We start from the raw sequence: 20309 nt of genomic DNA on the forward strand, positions 1-20309 counted from the left end.
TAGAGGGCGACCGGCACCAACAACAACCAAAGCCTGATAACTGTCCATGACTTCAGGAGAGGGAGAAAATAGGGTCAGAGAAAGTGAAAATCCTGTGCAGCAATTTTTTACCTGGTGACATTGCTGACAAACTTCTTATCATCCACAGCCACACTGAGTTGGCAGGCCCTTGGTGCAAATACATGTAAAGGCTCTGGGAACAGTGGCAACTTCTCTCCAGGGGCTGCAGCCAGAATGATAGCTCGCCGGCGGGTCTGGGCTACTCCATACTGACCAGCCTGAGAATAAAAAATGTTAAATTCAGAAAGGGAAAGAAGCACTTTAAATAGTTACTTTAAAAACTTCAGAAGCAGTCACCGGCCTCGCCTCAGCTTCATCTCTTTTCACCCACTGTATTGACTGAACTGGAACTAAACCCATGGTACAGTTCAAGGCCAGCTGCATCGCTGTGTAACATTAAAAAGTGAGTAAACTGGCAAAGGCACTGCTCAACATATCCCTGAGGCCTACAGGCCAAACAGTTCCAGACCTGATCATAACTGTGTCTAGTTACCCAATTCTACACAGGACAGTGGTAGCAATGGCCACCACATGCCAGGATTGGGGAAAGTCTGGTAATAGTGGCTCAATCTCCTGTCACGTTCTCCATAGGTGAGCAAGCTGCAGATACTGTTTAGACTTATAGGAGCTTCTGGCACTCGAGAACATTACCTTATAGAAGAGTCAGGGCTCTCAGAAGAGGGGAGGAACAAAGTGCAATAACTAATTTCACAGACAAATCTTTCCAACAGTGCATCAATACATACTTCAGATTAATAAACCATTCTATTCAATGATCTTTAAACGTCAAGAAAACACAAATTCATCGAAGTCTTGTTTGATAGTCACACTGTCTAGTATGTGTTGAGAATTTCAGAAATAAAAAAGGTTGATCACTGCCCACCTTTGCACAAAACGCATTCTGCTGGGAGATATGTGCATACAGCTGCTGCACATCAAGAGTAGCACCAACTCACCTGTAACACACCGAACGTGCACTGATAACCCATTCGCACCAGACACCGAAGGGTCAGCTTCAGAACCATGGAGCGCTTGAATGATACAAAGTTCCTCACGTTCTCCAAGAGGAAAAACCTGGGCCGGTAATAGTCACAATAGCTGCAAAGTAAATAAATACAAGTGATTGAAATTTGTGCACAAGATACCTGAGAACAGCATGTCCAATCAACAAAATATTTTTCTGTTGTCATTTCCAAAGCTCTTGTCGTTACGAAGATAGAAAAGTAGAATCAGACATTAGCAAACTCTGATTTCTAGAGCAGTATAAGGCTGAGGCTCAAGATAAGGAAACAGCCAGTGTGAATTTCTGAAGCGACATATTCTACAGTCAGCCCCAAGTGTTCCAGCAAGATCAATTCAAATTCAATGAGTGCTCCAGTCAATGAAGCTGCTGGAGGAACAGTCTGTCCGAGCGACAGATCAAGGAAGTTCAGTTTCCTTTTCCATCAAACACTCTGCACCCCCCCCACCCCCCAACGCCACCACTCCCCCCTTGCAACACCTTGTTGCTGCCTTTAAAACCCAAACAAGACTCTGATCATGATTTCTGTGCCACAATGCTAAATGAGAATGCTTCTCTTATATACTCAATCAGCGGACAAAACAGACCACCCAATCAAGCGTTACACCAGAAAAGAACGGCTAGATTTCAGTGACCTCCCCACTGACCTGAGATAAGAGACAACGAGGGAGTTCTTGAATTTGGAGTAAGTGCGGGAATTGAAGCGATTCATTCCACTAAAGCCTTGGCATGGGGGCCCGCCACAGAGCAATTCAACGTCACCCTTCTGTGGCAGCTTCTGCCCAAGGGAATTGGTCTTCTCCCCGGCCATGACAAGTTTTAGGAGAACGTTGCAGTCCTCTGTGAATACAGTAGCACCTGGATTGTTCAAGCGGAATGCCTGGGCTGCTGGATCCCACATCTCAATAGCCCACAGAGTCTCCGAAATACCTGTGGAAGAGCAGAGTTAATTTTCACGCTACCAATTTGAATCTTGCAGCACATCAGGCTGCCATTTGGCCCATCATGCCTATAATGGCTTTTCGAAAGAGCTATAATTTAAAAAAAATCTTCACTGATTTCTGACATACATTAAAACATTGTAATCAGTGCCATTATTGGCATAGTAAGCTACTTTTGTTAAATTAAGTGAATTCTATGTAACTAAATAATATAAGAATCCTCTCCATAAACAATGTTACAACCGAATTGCCTGAAGAAATTTATGCATTTCCATTCAAAGTTCCAAAAAAAAAGCCACTGTGTTCAGCAATTTGAATTTGGAAAGCCCTCCCACCTGGTGAATCAATCCTAAATCCACCATTAAGGAAGCAAAGCTCCAATGCTTCTTAAATTATCTGCCAAGATGAAATGGCCAAGTACAAGTGACAGAGAAACGCAATTGAAAGAGTGGCTTACAGGAAGGGTGAGTCACAGGGAGTGTATGGGCCAGATAGCCAGAACTGGAGGAGTGCTGGACACTTGTGTATGCATGTGTAACAATTCAGGAGATTATACCGACCATAAAAAAGATGCCAAGGAACTTATGCCAGGAATACCACATTGAATTTTCTAATTTTTCTTGATGAAACACTGCATCAAATGTGCAGTTTTCCAAATCCATCAGGTTCTCTAACCACTGAGTCCAATTTCTCAGGCTACTCATTTGGTTAATAGGAAGTCTCTTTCCCCCACAAACTAACCTGCCTGATGGAATCCTTCGGAGAGGCCCCCACAACCCGAGAAAACATCAAGGCTGCGCAGTTTATCCAATTTGTCATCTGTAACTGCTGGCTCAGTTTGCTCAGGCTCAGCTGTAGATTTCCCCTTTCCTTTTCCTGCAAGCAAACAAAAAGTATTAAAGCTACAAAACACTCCCTTCACCAAACCCCAAATAAAAGTCTCAACCAACCCTGGTTTCACAATACATTCAAATCGGTACAAGAACAGACTTCTCTCAAATCCATTTACTTTTACTAGGATTCATTCATTGACCAAGTGGCCGTTCTTAGCGTGTGAGCTCACAAAAGTATTGTCAGGCTATTCGACCACAGAACTATTAAAACCTCATGAAGCATCAGACAAACATGACAATTTTTCTACGACATCCACACACTTTTTACCAACAGAACTACAGTGGAAACTGGTAAGGAGCAGACGATTTGGCAGATTTTGTGCTACTCTAGCCCAAGTGTACATCAACTAATTGCCATGCGAAATTTAACATCTGATTAGATTAGTTAGCTCAGCATAGACCGAGGACCAAACCTGGACACTCTAATCTGTCACATGCTATCTTTACCATTGCAGCCACTTCTAAAAGCACGTTTACTGCTATTTAGTAACGCCACAATGACCAGCAACTTCCAAACACCATTTACCTTTGCCTTTCCCTTTCCCCTTGCCTTTGTTTCCTGAGCTGCGGGCACGATTTGGCGGATCTTCATAACTTTTTAACTTTGCATTGTAGGCCTGTGAATTAAAGAGAAGAGACAGTTCAGGGATCTTAATAGAACTCCCATGCAAAAAATTGTTTGGTATTCCAAGTTTATCAAAAATATCTTACAGCCATATCAGTCTAGCATCCAATCCATACCTTGAATGCACTTGACTCCTCCACCTTCGAATCAACCAAGTTACTCACTTGCAAATTTTCAGCACAGAAAACAACGCTAAAACCTTGCAAATGAATTGTATGATGTAGTAGTGTGCCACACAAACTAGACATGCCCAGGCTTTGATCCCACCTCCCAGCTGAGTCAGTGCTGAATTAGAAGTCTGAGCCAAACCATTAGTGGGGTCACTATAACCAGTCTCCCTGGACTAAGTAGGTAAGTTGTCTCAGTATCTTGGTGATCAGCACCCTCTATTGGAAAGAGATTTTTTGGGGATATGGAAAGAAAGACTTGCATTTCTATAGCACTCTTCACGCCCTCCGGATGTCCCAAAGCATTTTACAGTTAATTAAGTACTTTTGAAATTTAGCCACTGCTGTAATGTAGGAAACACAACAGCAAGTTTTCAGAAGAGCAATGAAATAAATGATCATCATTTTCTTTTAAAAAAAATATTTTGGCTGAGGGGTAAATATTGTCCAGAACAATGTGGACAACTCCCCTGCTCTTCTTTGAGCGGTGCCATGGGGTCTTTTACATGCACCTGAGAAAGCAGACAAGGCCCCAGTTTAGCTTCTCATCTTAAAGTCAGCTAGTGACAGAAAGTATTTGTCCGGGTCACTGAGAACTCAGCCCTATGAGAAGGAAACTGTTTATAAGTATATTACTAAGTTTCTGCTTATTTAAATCGTAAGAATAGTGCATTCCAACATCACTCTCAACAACAACCAGTTCACAGTTAAAGATGGCATTTGGAGCAGGTGGCAGAAGAACTCTATCCACATCCATTTGAAAGTGAATTATAATCAATTCTGGTATAGATTATATAACGTGGTTGTTTATAATGGTCTAACCTCTAGGAAATAGAATCTGTCTGACCCTCCAGCAGAATACTCCTGAATGGACACAGTGAGATCTTCCCCATACTCCACAGTACAGCGTCCCTGAACATCTTTGAAGTCCACAATCACTTCTTCGTCACTCCAGTACAACAAGTTGATATCAGTGTGGTAACTGGCTTTAAGACCCTTGTGTGTGTTCTCAGCTCTGGAAGAAACAATTCCAATCAATCAGTGGCAGCAGGAAAAAGCACATCTCAAACTGTCCAAGCATCGCAAAATGGAACTCTTGACAAAACCAGGCTTGTCAAGAAGATCTTTAAGTGGAAACATGCATTTAGTCACAAAATTAAATTTCCTAGATTTGGAATGTCAGCTTGGATCAGTTGGTAGCACTGACCACATAATTAGAGAACAATCTAGACTGACTCTAGGGCAGTACTGATCTAGTACTGCCATCCTAAGACATTAATCCAAGGCCTCAAACTAACTGTTCAGACAGAGGCTGCAGATCCCAAGGCACTATTCAAAGAGTAGGCGTTCTCCTTGTGTCCAAGCTAATATTTCTCCCATAACCGACACCAGCAAAACTGATTAACCAGTTGTTCATTTCAATCTGTTTTTTTAGACTCTTACTATATAAATAATGGCTTCTATATTTCCAAACATAAAAGCCCTCACACATCAAAAGAAATACTTGGATACATTCCAGACTCTCTGGCTAGAGAAACTAGAACTTAGGGGTATAGTCTCAGGATAAGAGGTCAACCATTTAGGACTGAGATGAGAAATTTCACAGCTCAGAGGGTTGTGAATCTTGGGAATTCTCTTCCGAAGAGCTGCGATGTTCAGTTGAGTATATTCAAGATTGGCTCGATTGATTTTTGAGCACCGAGGGAGTCAAAGGATATGGGATGTAAGGAAAATGGGGCTAATATCTAGTTCAGCTGCGATATCATTGAATAGTGTTTAGCCTACCCCTGCTCTTATTTATGTTGCTGGACTTGTTAAAAAGTTATGTATTCCTACCTTCCTATGCTTAGAAATGGGCAAACAGCCTGCTCCTGGGCAAGTGCAAAAATATAACTACCTCTAGCCAGGATAAATTGGGAGAGTTCAGATATAAACCAACCTCTGTAGTGCCACATCAGGATTATCACTGATTATTTATCAATTGATGAAGGAACAAGAACATATATTACTAGAGTGAGACAGTTAACATTTGTTGCAGCCTGGCATCTTGAGATCCTACTCACCTATAGAACTTATTGATACGCAGTTTAATATCTGCTTCGTTGGGTTTGCCATTGCTACGCTTGTGACAGAAGATTTCTTGAATGCGGCCAATTCGGAATGGGTCAGGTGCATCCAGGTTGCTGCCTTTGATATAATCAGAGGATTTGCGGTAATATTCAGGATAAAGGTCTTCATTCACGTCATCTTTCTTTATTGGTCGCTTGCCAGGGCTGGATGGCTTCACACTGAAGACAAGACATCCAAGAATAGAAAATTATCGGCGAGCCAGACTGAGAACGATCTCTTCAAATTAATCTGAACCTCTCAATTTTCAGCACGAATTTCTTCCTTTTGGCTTGTTTCATCCATCTTTCATCTACTGTCTAATGAAACAAACCAGCTAATGACTCAGAATGTCTCTAAATTCACCATCTACACATCTCAGAACATTACGAACTGCACTTGAATATGTTTGAGAAAATACTTGGAAAAGTTGCTAGGCTGAAAAACAATGGAACGATTCACTTGAACTCTCATGGCCCTTTAACGTGTCGTGACATCTTTGCCAAATTTCTCTGCTTCTCCTCCCGAAATCTCTGACTTGCTGACAGTAAAGCTCCAGCTCATCAATAACCTACCCAAGTGGCCAAGACTAACTCCAGTCAGCACAGATTGGAGACTGAATCTGAACTTCTTGGTACAAGCTTGGAACTACACAAAAAGTGTAATTTACTAATTGAATTCTTAATTATATTAGGTCAGGTTGTAAAAAACTGCGTCTAAAAAAAAAAACCGGGCCTAGGAATCAGCCCAATCTGTTATGCTGGCTTTCTGAAAAGTTTAGTCCTATCTCAAACCACTTACAATTAGAAGGCACAACTCTTCACCAGTTTATACTTTCTGATTTGAAAATACAAGACTTTATTGTTTGGAAATACAAACCTCACCTTGAAGTGAATTGCTCCTTTACTGAAAAGACTGTCACTACCCAGACCTGTGTACTATCTGGGTAGTGAAATAACCTCTTCCAGTGCTGCTGAGTATTGCTGTCACAAATATACATCCAGTGCAGAACTGATACTGGTCAGGAAATTATTACCTGAAGGAAAATGCATCTTGTAGCATGTAAACACCATCTCCAACTCTATACTGAGTTCCATTCTTAGAAGCCAACGAGTAGAAAACCTTAGAGTCGTCTTTCATTTCTAGCGCTTCTAGGACCCGTGGCATCTCTTGTTGCCTGATTTCAGCTAATCGAGCACAGCTGTCACAGAATCTAGAAAACCAGCAGCCCAAAAGACTCGGTTAAGGTGACACAGTATTCAAGGTTAAAAATTCAATGTTGCAGAACATCTTCAAGCTGAATCACTGAAACAAAAGTAAAGACTTTTATAGACAGGTCCCCTAAATTGGGGTCAACAATTTAAATGTGGAATATATGAAATAAAAAAAGTCATTTAAAAAAAAAGTTCTAAAAAAATGGGAGAAAAAGTGAAGAAGAAAATGTTACTTATTAATTGCGAAATTAAGTGCATTATTTAGGAAATACATGCCATTCACATGGGAGAGCTAATAGGATTGCTGTACTATTACAGATGCTGGATAAACTAATACCGGCCTCTTCATTATCCAGATATGTTCTGCTCTAAAATATCCATTTTCTGAACTGTACCCATCTTCTGAATTGAACAGCAAAAGGAATCCTGTACATGTCCAAGTGGCACATAAACAAGAGCTGAAGAGTGCTTTGATCAACACCTCCAGCATTAGGAAGGACAAGCCAGTTGAAACTTGTGATTATGATGTTGCCCCATGGACATCAGGTGCAAGTGAGTACATTAGAGTGAAAAAGCTGGAACTGCAGTGGGAGTTATTAAGAATCTCTGGTTCTATATTCCATTACGTCATTGATTTATGTATGGCCAATGATGGATACATGTAGTCCAATTTACCAACAAACTCTTCCTTTCAAGTTACATGTTTGCCATTTTCTCCTCAGTTCCTTGGCTATTTAAAAAAAAACAAAACCCTATCTTGGAGAATCATCTTTTCACACTGGGCCTAATGGTTTTTCTGTATTCAAACTCAATAACAGGGGTTTGAGATGTACGAGATGGTTTCAATTTCTAACGACTAATTAGCCACAAACGATGGTCTGGAAAGCCGTCTCCAAACCTCCAAATGAACATTACTGGTCTTTACTCACTTGTGTTTATTCTCCTCAGTTGGTTCACAGTTTGAAGGAATCTGGAATCGTGAATATTCTGGGTCATACCACATCTGGTAGAAGTAGGTCTTCCCATCATCTTCAACCATCTTCAGCTCAAAATTGTCATCCATTCCACCCTAAGAAGCACGAAAACACAATGCTCACTTCATATTCCATACAAATATAACTTGAAGTATATTTACAAAAAAAGGCATAATACAGGGTGGTAGAGCTTGGAGGATTGTTGCATGTTTCAAATAGCAGGGTGGGACTCATCTGTCTGATTAGTCTGTCAAAACAAGCTTGTTTTTTGTTTAAAAATGTGAAATCCAAAATTTTTAATAATGGTGTTTTTTTTTAAATTCCACCATTTTACTTTAAATGACAGGTAATTTAAATTAAGCAACTTTGATTTAAAAGAAGACACAGGAAGAGGCAAAGATTCCAATTCTTCATCAGTGCCCCACCAGTGAATGCAAGGACGCCTCCCCGGAGTCTAACAGCCTATCGATCATTGATCCAGATTTATGCTTAAGTGGCTTAGATATGGTACTGGAACATAAGAGTTTAGGAGTAGGTCATATGGCCCCTTGAGCGTGCTTCGTCATTCAGTACGATCATGGCTGATCTTCTGCCTCAACTCTTTAGTGTCAAAAAATATCTGCTTTCCTTAATATTTAACAGGCACCTTGATGTTATTCTGATGAAAGGTCACAGACCTGAAACTTTAAACTGGGTTTCTCTTTCCACAGATTCTGCCAGGCCTGAGTATTTCCAGCATTTTTTGTTTTGTCAGATTTCCAGTATCTGGAGTATTTTGCTTTTGTGTTAATATGTGATCTTGCACAGAAATTTCAGAAAGCAGAGCATGATTTTAAAAAGTTCAGGATTAGGATCATCAGGAACATGAGAGAAACATGTTTTATGCTGACATAGAGCATGTCGTAGATGGAGAAGGTAAATGTAGTGTGATTTTAGCCAAGCCCTGTATATTCAATGCACAAACTTCAAGCTTGCTCATGTTTATGTGCCAAAAGCAGGAGACAAACCAAATTGTACTTTCACTTGGAGTCCACATAGGAGTCAGTTTGCATGAGTGAGTTTGAAAATCCAACCCTTGACAAACAAGAATTTCCTTTACACATTATTATTACACCAGCAACAATGAGATTTATGAGGAACTCAATTTTTAAAGTGTTTCACTGTATGAAAAGAACAGGTAGATGAAGTTAACAGATACATTTTCAGTTAAAAAGCTTCCTCACCTCTAGTGCCCAGCTCTCTGAAGCAGTCTTGTAGATGACCTTAACTTTACTATCTACGTAAGATAGCTGCATGTCTTCGCACTCATCTACCAGAAAGAGTTCAAGGGGATCTGAAGTCTCGCCCAACACTGTGTCAGTGCCGCGGCAAAACCAATTTGCATGGAACATCTTCCCATTATTGTCTTCCCACATGGATGTGATTCTGCAAAACAAGCATAAAACAGCTAAGCACAAAAAAAGTGGTTTATTTTGAGGATCTCTGATACTATTCAACAGGAGTCAATTTCATCATATACAGAATCCAGCTATTGCAAAGCAAAAACTGTTGTCAGCCAAGTACAATAATTATATGCTGTAATTTAATAATGAAGCTGAAGAGCAGGCGATGCCCTTACCCAGTGACAAATGCGAATAAAATCCAAAGTATATTCTTGAACGTAACTGTTTCAAAGAAACAGATATCAAGCCATATAATTCCAACATGTGTAATCCCATGGTGATTAGTGTTAATAAGATGGTTCTGTTTAGAACAATATGCCAAACATTGTTACACGAAAACTAGCATTTACCAATCTGAATTTAAAAATATTCCAGCACGTCTATTCATTTGTAATATCCATCTTGAATGCATCATAAAGCTGCCAAAAAATGACTTCATCATCTAATTCATAATTTCATCACAAGCTGAATTACTATCCTTAACCAACTGAGGTCAGCAGAAAGTCTGACCCAAGAACATGCTGATAGACCAACAATGTGACATTAGAGTATTCTGAAACCAAGCTCTAGGGTTTTCAGTAGTTTAAAAAATACTGATTTACAAACTTTTCTTTGCAAGGGATCTCCCAGAACACTGGTATACTTCAGGGTCCCCCAGGTTTGCAAATCTAACATACGCAGCTCTCTCTACCCCATCCTTATACAACTATTGAATCGTGCTAATGAACATAAGCGCACATACTAAAACGTTCATTTAATGGCTGTGAACAAATTCAAAAAGGAAACTAAGAGGATGGGGGGTGAAATCTGATGACCTCAAATTCCCTTTGGGGAAATTTGTTACAAAAACCTACAGCTTAAAAAAGTACCAACCTCGCTAAATAAAGGGGTTTGCTAGGATCATCAGGGCTGACGGCCACACAATCATTGATCTCCAGAATTTCGTCGTCTACAGATACCTTCTGATAATAGGTTTTCTTTCCATCAGCCTGAAAAGAAACAAGCATTAGACACTGAGGTTTATTCTGTTTAAAGTGACGATCCAAACTATTCGTATCTTGAAATTGATTACCATTAATTATACTGAACAAACCAAATTAAACTTATGTTTAAAAGTGCATTCAGGAAGTTATACTGGTTACAGCAGTGGAAGAGTCCACCATTCCCCAAAGTGACAAAATAATGAGCTGAGGCTAGATGTCATGTCAGAAGGATTTGCACGAGTGTGAGAGAGTGTGGCATTTCATAAAGCTATCCAGTTAAAACAGCAAAATTTCCCCTTAAAACATGATTATAGCTATTGGCATTCTAAAAGTCTACACAAGTTTGTAAACTCTTTGATATATTAACATTTACAATGTTAATCATCATAGGATGTTTCACTAAAGTACTGAGTAATGGCAGGTTGCTGTTAACTAAGACGTGGCTTTGAGCCAAAAATAATTCTGCTACCATTGTGAGTTCTGTGAAGGTGAGGGTGTTTAATTTTGACACCCAGTGTCAGCAACAAGCAGTTTTAGGTTAACTTTACTATGGCTGAATTACAGAGTGAGCTCCCTTCATTTTGCTGCAATATAGAAGTGCACGTTACCGCGCTAACGTGCCACTTTAGTTTCTCACATCAGCCATCCTTTGACCAAGGTTGCTAAAGTATAGCTGAATTAATTATGACTGCTTTCACACCAGACTTCACTCCTGGTGGAACTCAAATCCAGGTGACAGAATGCAAATAAACAGCAGCCATCAAAGATTCAAGCCCCACCCTCAACACTTAACCTAGATTGAGACTTCACCAGTAGCTGAGAGATCTGTTGCATTGTCCAATGTGCCATCCATTGGGTGACCCAATAAAACAATGCTCCACATACCTCTTAGTGGTTCAGATGGATCCCACAGTACAAATCAGAGGTGCAGGGAATTATCAGCACTCTGGTCAACATTCTTCCCTTAACCAGCATCACCAAATAAAAAATTACTTGCTCATTCACATGCTTGCTTTTGGTGGGACTGTTTGTTGTCATTCTGTGCATAAATGACTGAATTTCTAAATAAGTTATTACGTGAAGCACTTTGGGGATATTTCAAGGTCATAAGGTGTGACTGAACTCAAAATTCCTCGTTGGCTTAATCTGAACTGCCCAGTGAAGCAGAGAAGTTCCTCATTTGAAAAGACAAGGCTGAATGTCTAGTGGTTTAGAAACCACCACCTGTTCTGTTTTATATGAAAACCGTGAATTAAACTGTGTTTACCTTGACAGCCTCTCCAATCCAGGAGATGTGGCTCTTAGACTGCTTCTTCTTCCTACCCTGCAGCATTCTTTTGGGAGAAGCTTTGCCAATTATCTCGGAATCTTCTTCATCATTTTCATCATCATCAGCCTCCTTCACAGCCAGATTTGGACACCTTCAGAAAAGGAGAGAAAACCTCAGCAACCTGCAATTAATTAGTGTGCACTTTAACAAATCGCCAAACAGTGCAATTGGTTTTAAAATTAAGGATTCCTCTTTGTGGTTGGACAAGTTGCACATTTTCTAGAATTAGTACATTTACCTCTGGTTTACTTATTTTCCCATTCCATCACTTCCCTCTCACATTGTCTCCAACACTGTCACAAAAAGTGCAAAAGCAGCACGAGTATAAATACAGAGGACAGAACTGGTGGACTCAGCTTTCAGCACGCCCGTGCCCTGCAGCAGTGCAGTTTTCTCGAGCTTGTAGAGGCCAGCGATCAAAGTATATTTGGCATTCAGAAGCGCACACAATGTCCATCACCAGGAGTCTACAGAAAAACTGCTCACTCCATGTGGTTCTTCCAATTCAGCCTCCATTTAATTACATGTAGTACATTATTAAAAGTATGTGTATTTCCTAATGCCCCTGTAGAGAAATATAATATTTCTTGCATTCACACTACAATGCATTGACATTCTACGATGCAACAAGTTGGTTAAATTTTACCTTCTCTGTAAACAGGCCTGCTTGTTGCGACCAGCACCTCCAAACTTCACCATGTCCTTACAAGCTCTGCATTTTCCACAATCAGGCTGTTGGCAAACCTGTTACAAAACAAAAGTGGCTGAACAAAGACATCACAATGTGGGCCAACTTGTAAACGGTTATTTTCTTCTACTTCTCCTCCCATGTCCCATTATTAGCCACAGCTTTATATTGTCCTGTTATAGGAACCATCTTTTAATCTTCACAGATTAGCATTACACAGTAATCCAATGCAATGTGAGAAAGTAATTCACCATCACTCGCACAGGTCACAGGCTACACCATGTGCACCACCCATTTCATCTCTAGGGTGGAAATTCCACAACAAGCACTTCCTTAACTCCAAACATAAACCAAGTAAGTTGTTAACTAGGCTACACCAGGTTATGTCACCGGACTAGTAACCCAATGGCCTTTTATGGATTATTACTTTAGGTAAGTTTAAAATGCCAGCATGAATTCAGTTTAAATAAATTTGGCATCAGCAAAAAGTGAATATGAAGCTGTATATAATCTGATATAACTCACTTGTTAAACAATCCCCTACGCTATAGCTTAAAGAAAAAATACTGTGAGCTCCAGTTCACCAACTAAGACCATAAGACATAGGAGCAGAAGTAGGGCATTCGGCCCATCAAGTCTGCGCCGTCATTCAATGAGATCGTGGCTAATCTGATAATCCTCAACTCCACTTCCCTGCCTTTTCCCCATAACCCTTGATTCCCTTACTGATTAAAAATCTGTCTATCTCAGCCTTGAATATACTTAATGGGACTTTAGGGGGGGCGGTGGCGTAGTGGTATTGTCGCTGGACTGGAAATCCAGAGACCCAAGGTAATGCTCTGGGGGCCTGGGTTCGCATCCCACTACGGCAGATGGTGGAATTTGAATTAAGTAGTCTGGAATTAAAAATCCACGGACTTAAATTACCATGAAACCATTGCCGATTGTCGTGAAAACCCATCTGGTTCACTAATGGGAAGGATATCTGTCATACTTACTTGGTCTGGTCTACACGTGACTCCAGAACCACAGCAATGTGGCCAACTCTTAAATGCTCTCTAAACAAGGGCAATTAGGGACGGGCAATAAATGCTGGCCTAGCCAGCAATGCCCACATCCAATGAATAAAAAAAAAATCCCAGCTTCTACAGCCCTCTGCAGTAAAGAATTCCACAGATTCACTACCCTCACAAGAAATTTCTCCTCATCTCGGTTTTAAATGGGCAACCCCTTACTCTGAGGTTATGCCCTCTGTTCCTAGACTCTCCTACAAGGGAAACAACCTCTCATCATCCATCCTATCAAGTCCCCCAAGAATCTTATGTTTCAATAAGGTCACCTCTCATTCTTCTAAACTCCAATGAGTACAGGCCCAAACTACTCAACTTCTCCATTAGAAAATCCCTCCATACCCAGAATCATACCCTTCTCTGGACTGCCTCCAATGCCAGTATATCTTTCCTTAGATAAGGGGACCAAAACATTTCACAGTATTCTAACTAGTGCTTTGTATAGCTTTAGCAAGACTTCCCTATTTTTATACTCCATTCCCTTTGAAATAAAGGTCACCATTCCATTTGCCTTCCCTATTACCTGTTGAACTTGTACGCTAGCTTCTTGTGATTCGTGCACAAGGACTCCCAAATCGCTCTGTGCTGCAGCCTTTCTCCATTTAAATAATATTCAGTTCCTCTATTCTTCCCGCCAAAGTACATAACCTCACATTTTCCCGCATTATATTCCATCTGCCACTTTTTTGCCCACTCACTTAACCTGCCTATATCCCTCGTGTCATCCTTACCACTTGCATTCCCACCTATTTTTGTATCATCCGCAAATTTGGCAATAGTACACTCACTTCCTTCATCTAGTCATTAATATATATATTGTAAATAGAGGCCCCCGCACGGATCCCTGTGGCACTCCACTAGTTACAGGTTGCCATCCTGAAAATGCCCCCTTATCCTAACTCTGTCTTCTATTAGTTAGCCAATCCTTTAACCATACTAACATACTACCTCCAACATCACGGGCTCTTATCTTATTAGGTAGCCTTACGTGCGGTACCTTATTGAACACCATTTGGAAATCCAAATAGATTACATTTACTGGTTCCTTTTTGCCTATCCTGCTAGTTACCTCCTCAAAGAATTCTAATAAATTTGTCATGCATGATTTCCTCTTCATGAAGCCATGCTGGCTCTGCTTGATTAGACTATTTAATTCTAAATGCTCTGCTATTACATCCTTTATAATAGACTCTAAAGTTTTCCCAACGACAGATGTTAAGTTAACTGGCCTATAGCTACCCGTTTTTTTGTCTCCCTCCCTTTATGAATAAGTGTTACATTGGCAGTTTTCCAATCCTCTGGGACTTTTCCAGAATCTAAGGATTCTTGGAAGATTACTACCAGTGCATCCACTTCTCTATAGATACTCCCTTTAATATCCTAGGATGCAACCAGGTCCAGGGGACTTATCGACCTTTAGCCCCATTAGTTTCCATAGTACTTTTTCTCTAGTGGTAATTATTGTATTTATTTCCTCCCCCTCTTTTTCCTTTGATTATTTAGTATTGGAATGCTATTAGTGTCTTCTACCTTGAAGACTAAAGCAAAGTATTTATTCAACTCCTCTGCCATTTCCTGGTTCCCCATTATTATTTCCCCCGCCTCATTTTCTAAGGGGTCTATGTTCACTTTAGTCTCTCTTTTCCTTTTTATATATTTAAAGAAGCTCTTACTGTCTGTTTTTATATTGCTTGCTAGCTTACCCTCAAAGTTTATTTTCTCCCTCTATTTTTTGGTCATCTTTTGTTGGTTTTTAAAAACCTTCCCAATCCTCTGGCTTACCACTAATCTTTGCCACATTGTATGTCTTTTCTTTTAATTTGACACTATCCTTAACTTCCTTGGTTGGTTTATCCCCTTTCTAGAATTCTTCTTCCTCACTGGGACATATTTGTTGAGAGTCTTGAACTATTTTCTTAAACGTCTGCCATTGTTCGTCAACTGCTTTTTCTGCTAAAACCCTATCCCAGACCACTCCAGCCAACTCTGCCCTCATTCCTTTGTAATTATCCTTATTTAAGTTTAGCACAGTTGTTTCCGACCCAAGTTTCTCACTCTCAAATGGAATGCTAAATTCTACCCTATTATTGTAATTGTTTCCTCGGGTATCTTTTATTCGGAGATCATTTATTAAACCTGCCTCATTACACCTTACCAGATCCAAAATAGCCTGATCCTGGTTGGATCCACAACATATTGTTCCAAGAAACTGTCCTGAATACACTATGAATTCTTGCTCTTGGCTACCTCTGCCAATTTGATTTTCCCAATCTATATGAAGATTAAAAAGTCACTCATGATTTAATGCACTGCCTTTTTTACATGCCCTCATTATCTCCTGATTTATTCTCTGTCCTACAGTATAGCTACTGTTTGGGGGCACAAAGACTACTCCCCCTTGTTATTTCTTACTTCCACCCATATGGATTCTACATATTCTGATCCAAGATCCTTTTTCTTGTTACCAACTCATTAAATGCAACCTGTCATCGAGCAACCTCAAGCTTATAAACTTTATAGTTTGCTGGACAACAAGCCAATAGCAATTCTGTTCTGTTGAAGAGTCATACGGATTCGAAATGTTAACTGTGTTCCTCTCAGCAGATGCTGCCAGACCTGAGTTTTTCCAGGTATTTTTATTTTTGTTTTGGATTTCCAGCATCCGCAGTTTTTTGCTTTTAAGCCAATAGCAATACTATCCTCAACTGGGATGGGGTCTTTGCTTTCCCCAGTGCCGTGGGGAGCTCAATCAATTTGCAACGGCTCTCCTCACACCAGCTTCCTCTAAATGGTTGACTGAGTGCCCACAGGACAGGGATCTGCTAACATTCCACATCACAACGTTAAGCAGTGAAGCTTTGTACAGTAAGATAGCGAAAATCCAACAATGCTGCAAGTCATGATTTAGCACAATTACAACAAAGCACTTACCTCACATACTCCACAACGCCTGCGCTTTGGCCCATTCTCTTTGTCATTCTGATCGATTTCCTCAGAGAAGAATGCATCAAAAATCTGATATACCAGCTTAGTGGTGGTTGCTTTGGTGGGTCCCTTGTCCTTGTCAATCTTGGTGGGGTGACGTATAGCCTGTCGTCTTGCTGCTCGTCTAATCACCAAGCACAACAGCCAAAGTAAAGGCACCGTTCAAACACCAGCTCCCTCACATCCCTGATTTCTTTTTTAAAATACGAGTAACAACCCTCTCTTGTGGCTACAGCTTGAGCTACAATGAACAGATGGATGGCCAAGCATTGCTCTTCCAGAAGCAACACAAAAATGATGGACCAAATGGCCTCCTTTGTTGTATCATTCTATGACACCAACTGTGCCGAGTCAAGAATTTAACACACTCCTAGTTTATGAAAGCTAGTGATGCCAAACTGACGGTGTTGATACAGATAAAACAGCGAAGAAAATCAATTAAAAAAATCAGAACCCGCCAGCCCTTGTAGCTTCCACTATTTATTTTTTTTTTGGGGGGGCGGGGGGAGGAGGAAGATAGGAGTGGTTGGAGGTTAAGAAAGGAGAGAACAGAGGGCTGTAATTCTGTATCTGGGGCGTCCCACTTCTGAGTGAAGTGCAGCCCACCACTGCTTTAGACACATCTGCTGCCCCAGCACTAAAAGGTCTTAAGGATATGCACTTCTTCCCCTTTATAAGATTTTACAAGATCTTATTGCCCCCAAGGGCTCACCTTTTTCCAAGGGTGACACCTGCCAATTTGATCAGGTCCCTCATACAGGGAGTTATGATGATTGGCTGCTCATCCACATCTCCAGCCTCATCGTAGCTTTCCACTTGTTCCACTACAAATTGAGCATGTCTCAGGAGGGAATCCTCAGTGAAGCGAGAGAAACTCAGCCCAGCAGGAGGTACTGTCGTCTGTCAACACAAACAGCTGATAGTTAAATCAATGGAACAGGGAAACCTACCTGTCTCTTAGGCTTCACAGCAAAAAGGGTCTTACCAAAAACATGAAACCAAGCCATAGAGAACAGGAAGTTTCCAGGATATATCACTGCTCTGTGCCGAGTTAAGGGATCTCAACCAAGACAGTGGCTGGGGGCACCACAATTGGCCTCAGTGCCCTGGGATGAAGGGAAGGGGAGCTTGAGTTTTCAAAACTTCACACTCTGTAACTACGATAGCAGAGCACTTACCTCTATCTTATTCAGCAAGTCTTCATAGGTGGAATCGGGATTATTTTGCAGAAACTCAATGACTATCTTACTGATGTGGATTTTCTCCTGCATCACAGCAAAGATAGCTGCATATTCATCACTGGGATCCATCAGTATATAATCAGCAAATGCTGGGGGGGAGAAAGAAATACATTTCATTATCATCTTAAGTACATTCCAACAATCCAGGATCACTGCTCCATTACAAGCACCTACTTCTAGAAATAAAGGTAGATGCATGGAAGCATGACATTAAGTTACACTGTGGAACTCTGGCTATCAACATCCTGTAGCTCACCACTTTCACTGTCTGGTCTCTGAATTCTTTAAAGCTCTGAGTAGGCAAACCCAATTGCAGCGCAAGTACCTGCCCTGCTCAGTGAATGTGGCGATGGTTGTGGAAGCGAAGGCTCAGGTCCAACAAAGCGAGAATGTATTTCTGCACACTAGCCTCAGAAATACAACAGGCAGAGGAACGGAAGCCAGTCACAATGCAGTCTGATAATTTTCTTTAAATTTGTAAATATGAAAATCCAGAGAACAGTCAGCAGGCTAGGCCGTGAATGAACTTGGGTTTGCATGGCTCAACCAATGGTAATTTGTGCTGAACTTTAATAGGAGACATGGGCCAGGATTTTTCCTATGGCAGGCAGGCTGGGCGGGAGCAGGCGTGGGCGGACGGGAAGCAGATCGCCACCCGCGATCAGCTCCGTGCCGCCATTTTATGCGGTCGGGCCATTTAAGGCCCACCCAGCGTAAATCACAGCTCCCGAGATCAACGGGAAGGGGCAGGTGGCCAATGGCCGCCAGGTCCAATGGCGACCCAGCAGCCTATTCAAAAACGGTGCAGGCAGCCGTCCTAAGGCTGCCACTGACGTCAGATAGGAGCATGGCGGATAATGTCCTTGGAGAGTAGGCCAGGCAAGAGGGTAGGTCAGCGGGGCAGTCGGCCCCAAGGTTCTCGGATGAGTGCCTCACTGCCCTCCTCAAGGTGGTGGCAACACGCCACGTAATCCTGGTACCAAGGAATGGGAGGAGGCCCCCACCACACAACAAAACGTGCCTGGGAGGAGGTGGCAAAACGGCTCATCTCCCACGATGTGGTGAGATGCACCTGGGTGTAGTGCTGCAAGCGGTTTAATGGCCTCTTGCGATCAGGAAGGGCGAATACCATGTTGGCATCGGTCACTTTGCACAGCAGCTAGGTTTTCCTCAGGTGGGGGTGGCAAGGCTGCAATGGCAATGCAGATACAGGGTGGACTAATCAAGGCTCCCCTCTCCTTTCAGGGGACGACAGCACACAATGCAGAGAGCAGCTGTGGACTGGCAGAGGGCAGCCCCACCTTATCATCATCATCACCAAATACGAGCAGGAGGCATTGGAGCTGGAGAGGCACCATGCGCCCAGGTCAATTGGCCGCGGTGAGGTTGGGGTGCCACTGGGAGGTAAGAGTGCCATGCACTGAGGTCACAACATCTGTCAGTGCAAACATTCCACTGTTGACTGTATATTGATTTCAATATCCAACATGGGTTGTCCACTGATAATGGGAGGAGGAGCGCATCCTGATCCGGGTGCCAGGCATGCACATTAACAGTGTAATGGCTTCAACTAATCAAATGTCCTTGTTCTTCCTTTCAGCCTCACCAGCCCGGACTCATGAGGCAGAGGGGCTGCCGCTGACCCGAGGGCACAGGAGACATAAACGCACCAGCGTCACACCCTCTCAACCAGGCAGGCACCAGCGCAGAAAGCAGCACCTCGGTGGGATAAGATCTTCGGTTAGTATCTGAATGCACAGCGGTGAGGGCACTTCACACTTGCTTGAGGTGCAGACAGAGGCAGAGAGTGCCCAGGGCGCTGGCAGTCGGAGGAATGCTTGGGGCCAGGAATATGTTCAGTCGGTGGCTGATGATGTGCCTCTGGAGTCGTCCCTGAGGCAGCAGATGCTGGAAGTCCAGCAGGGTGTGCGGGAAGATCTGGCAGAGATACCTGAGGGAATGCGTGCCATGGTCTCCGTGATGTAGGGGTCCATGCGGAGCATGAGCAATGCAATGACCCTCAGGGCCGAGCGCAATGCCTCCTCCATGGAGGCTCGCATGGAGAGGCTCCTCCAGGGAGAACAACTAGGGCTCCCTGAGGCTGCGCTCGAACCTGCATGCCCTCACAGCAGAAATGACCTCAGGTGGTCAGTGTCAATGTGGGAGATGGATCGGGCACCCAGTATCCCAGCTAGGTGCCCATCCCTCAATGGTGAGCAGGGAGGTCCAAAGCGACCTCACATTGACGCACAAGCTGCCTGTCCTCTCCGCGGGATCCTCTCAGGGCGCTCCGGATGACAGCAGCAGCTCCTCTGCCCTTCTGCCAGTGGCCGTGGCATCTGATGAGGCTACGGCGACTCGGGAGATGCCAGCAGTGCCACTGGCTGCTCCCTCCCAGTCGGGGCCAGTACAGGCCCCATGGACCAGAGGATGCCTGCCAAGGTCATCAAGACAGCAGAGTGAGCAGGCTGGCTCCAATGCTGGTGCCAGCGAGGTGGGAGCACCTAGACGTAGCATCCGCAAGCAAAAGCTTAGGTACAACACAGGCTTATCACTAGTGGTTTTCTTT

At 42.5% G+C, this 20309-nt stretch overlaps 1 protein-coding gene across 1 annotated transcript in view; it reads right to left on the minus strand.

Annotated features, from left to right (window-relative positions):
- dnmt1 (DNA (cytosine-5-)-methyltransferase 1) overlaps nucleotides 1-20309 on the minus strand; it is a 44252-nt gene that overhangs the window by 4408 nt on the left and 19535 nt on the right. Inside the window, exons 13-28 of the mRNA XM_078531335.1 lie at nucleotides 17678-17829; nucleotides 17212-17399; nucleotides 16446-16623; nucleotides 12403-12500; nucleotides 11694-11847; nucleotides 10317-10432; nucleotides 9225-9426; nucleotides 7957-8096; nucleotides 6850-7026; nucleotides 5771-5995; nucleotides 4530-4722; nucleotides 3442-3532; nucleotides 2764-2898; nucleotides 1729-2011; nucleotides 1017-1158; nucleotides 112-278 (exon numbers count right to left, since the gene is read on the minus strand). Of these exons, the coding sequence (XP_078387461.1) occupies nucleotides 112-278; nucleotides 1017-1158; nucleotides 1729-2011; nucleotides 2764-2898; nucleotides 3442-3532; nucleotides 4530-4722; nucleotides 5771-5995; nucleotides 6850-7026; nucleotides 7957-8096; nucleotides 9225-9426; nucleotides 10317-10432; nucleotides 11694-11847; nucleotides 12403-12500; nucleotides 16446-16623; nucleotides 17212-17399; nucleotides 17678-17829 (2641 nt within the window). The remainder of the gene's footprint in view (nucleotides 1-111; nucleotides 279-1016; nucleotides 1159-1728; nucleotides 2012-2763; nucleotides 2899-3441; nucleotides 3533-4529; nucleotides 4723-5770; nucleotides 5996-6849; nucleotides 7027-7956; nucleotides 8097-9224; nucleotides 9427-10316; nucleotides 10433-11693; nucleotides 11848-12402; nucleotides 12501-16445; nucleotides 16624-17211; nucleotides 17400-17677; nucleotides 17830-20309) is intronic.

Source organism: Cetorhinus maximus, chromosome 28 (assembly GCF_964194155.1).
Source record: "Cetorhinus maximus chromosome 28, sCetMax3.hap1.1, whole genome shotgun sequence".
In the NCBI taxonomy this organism is placed as follows: domain Eukaryota; kingdom Metazoa; phylum Chordata; class Chondrichthyes; order Lamniformes; family Cetorhinidae; genus Cetorhinus; species Cetorhinus maximus.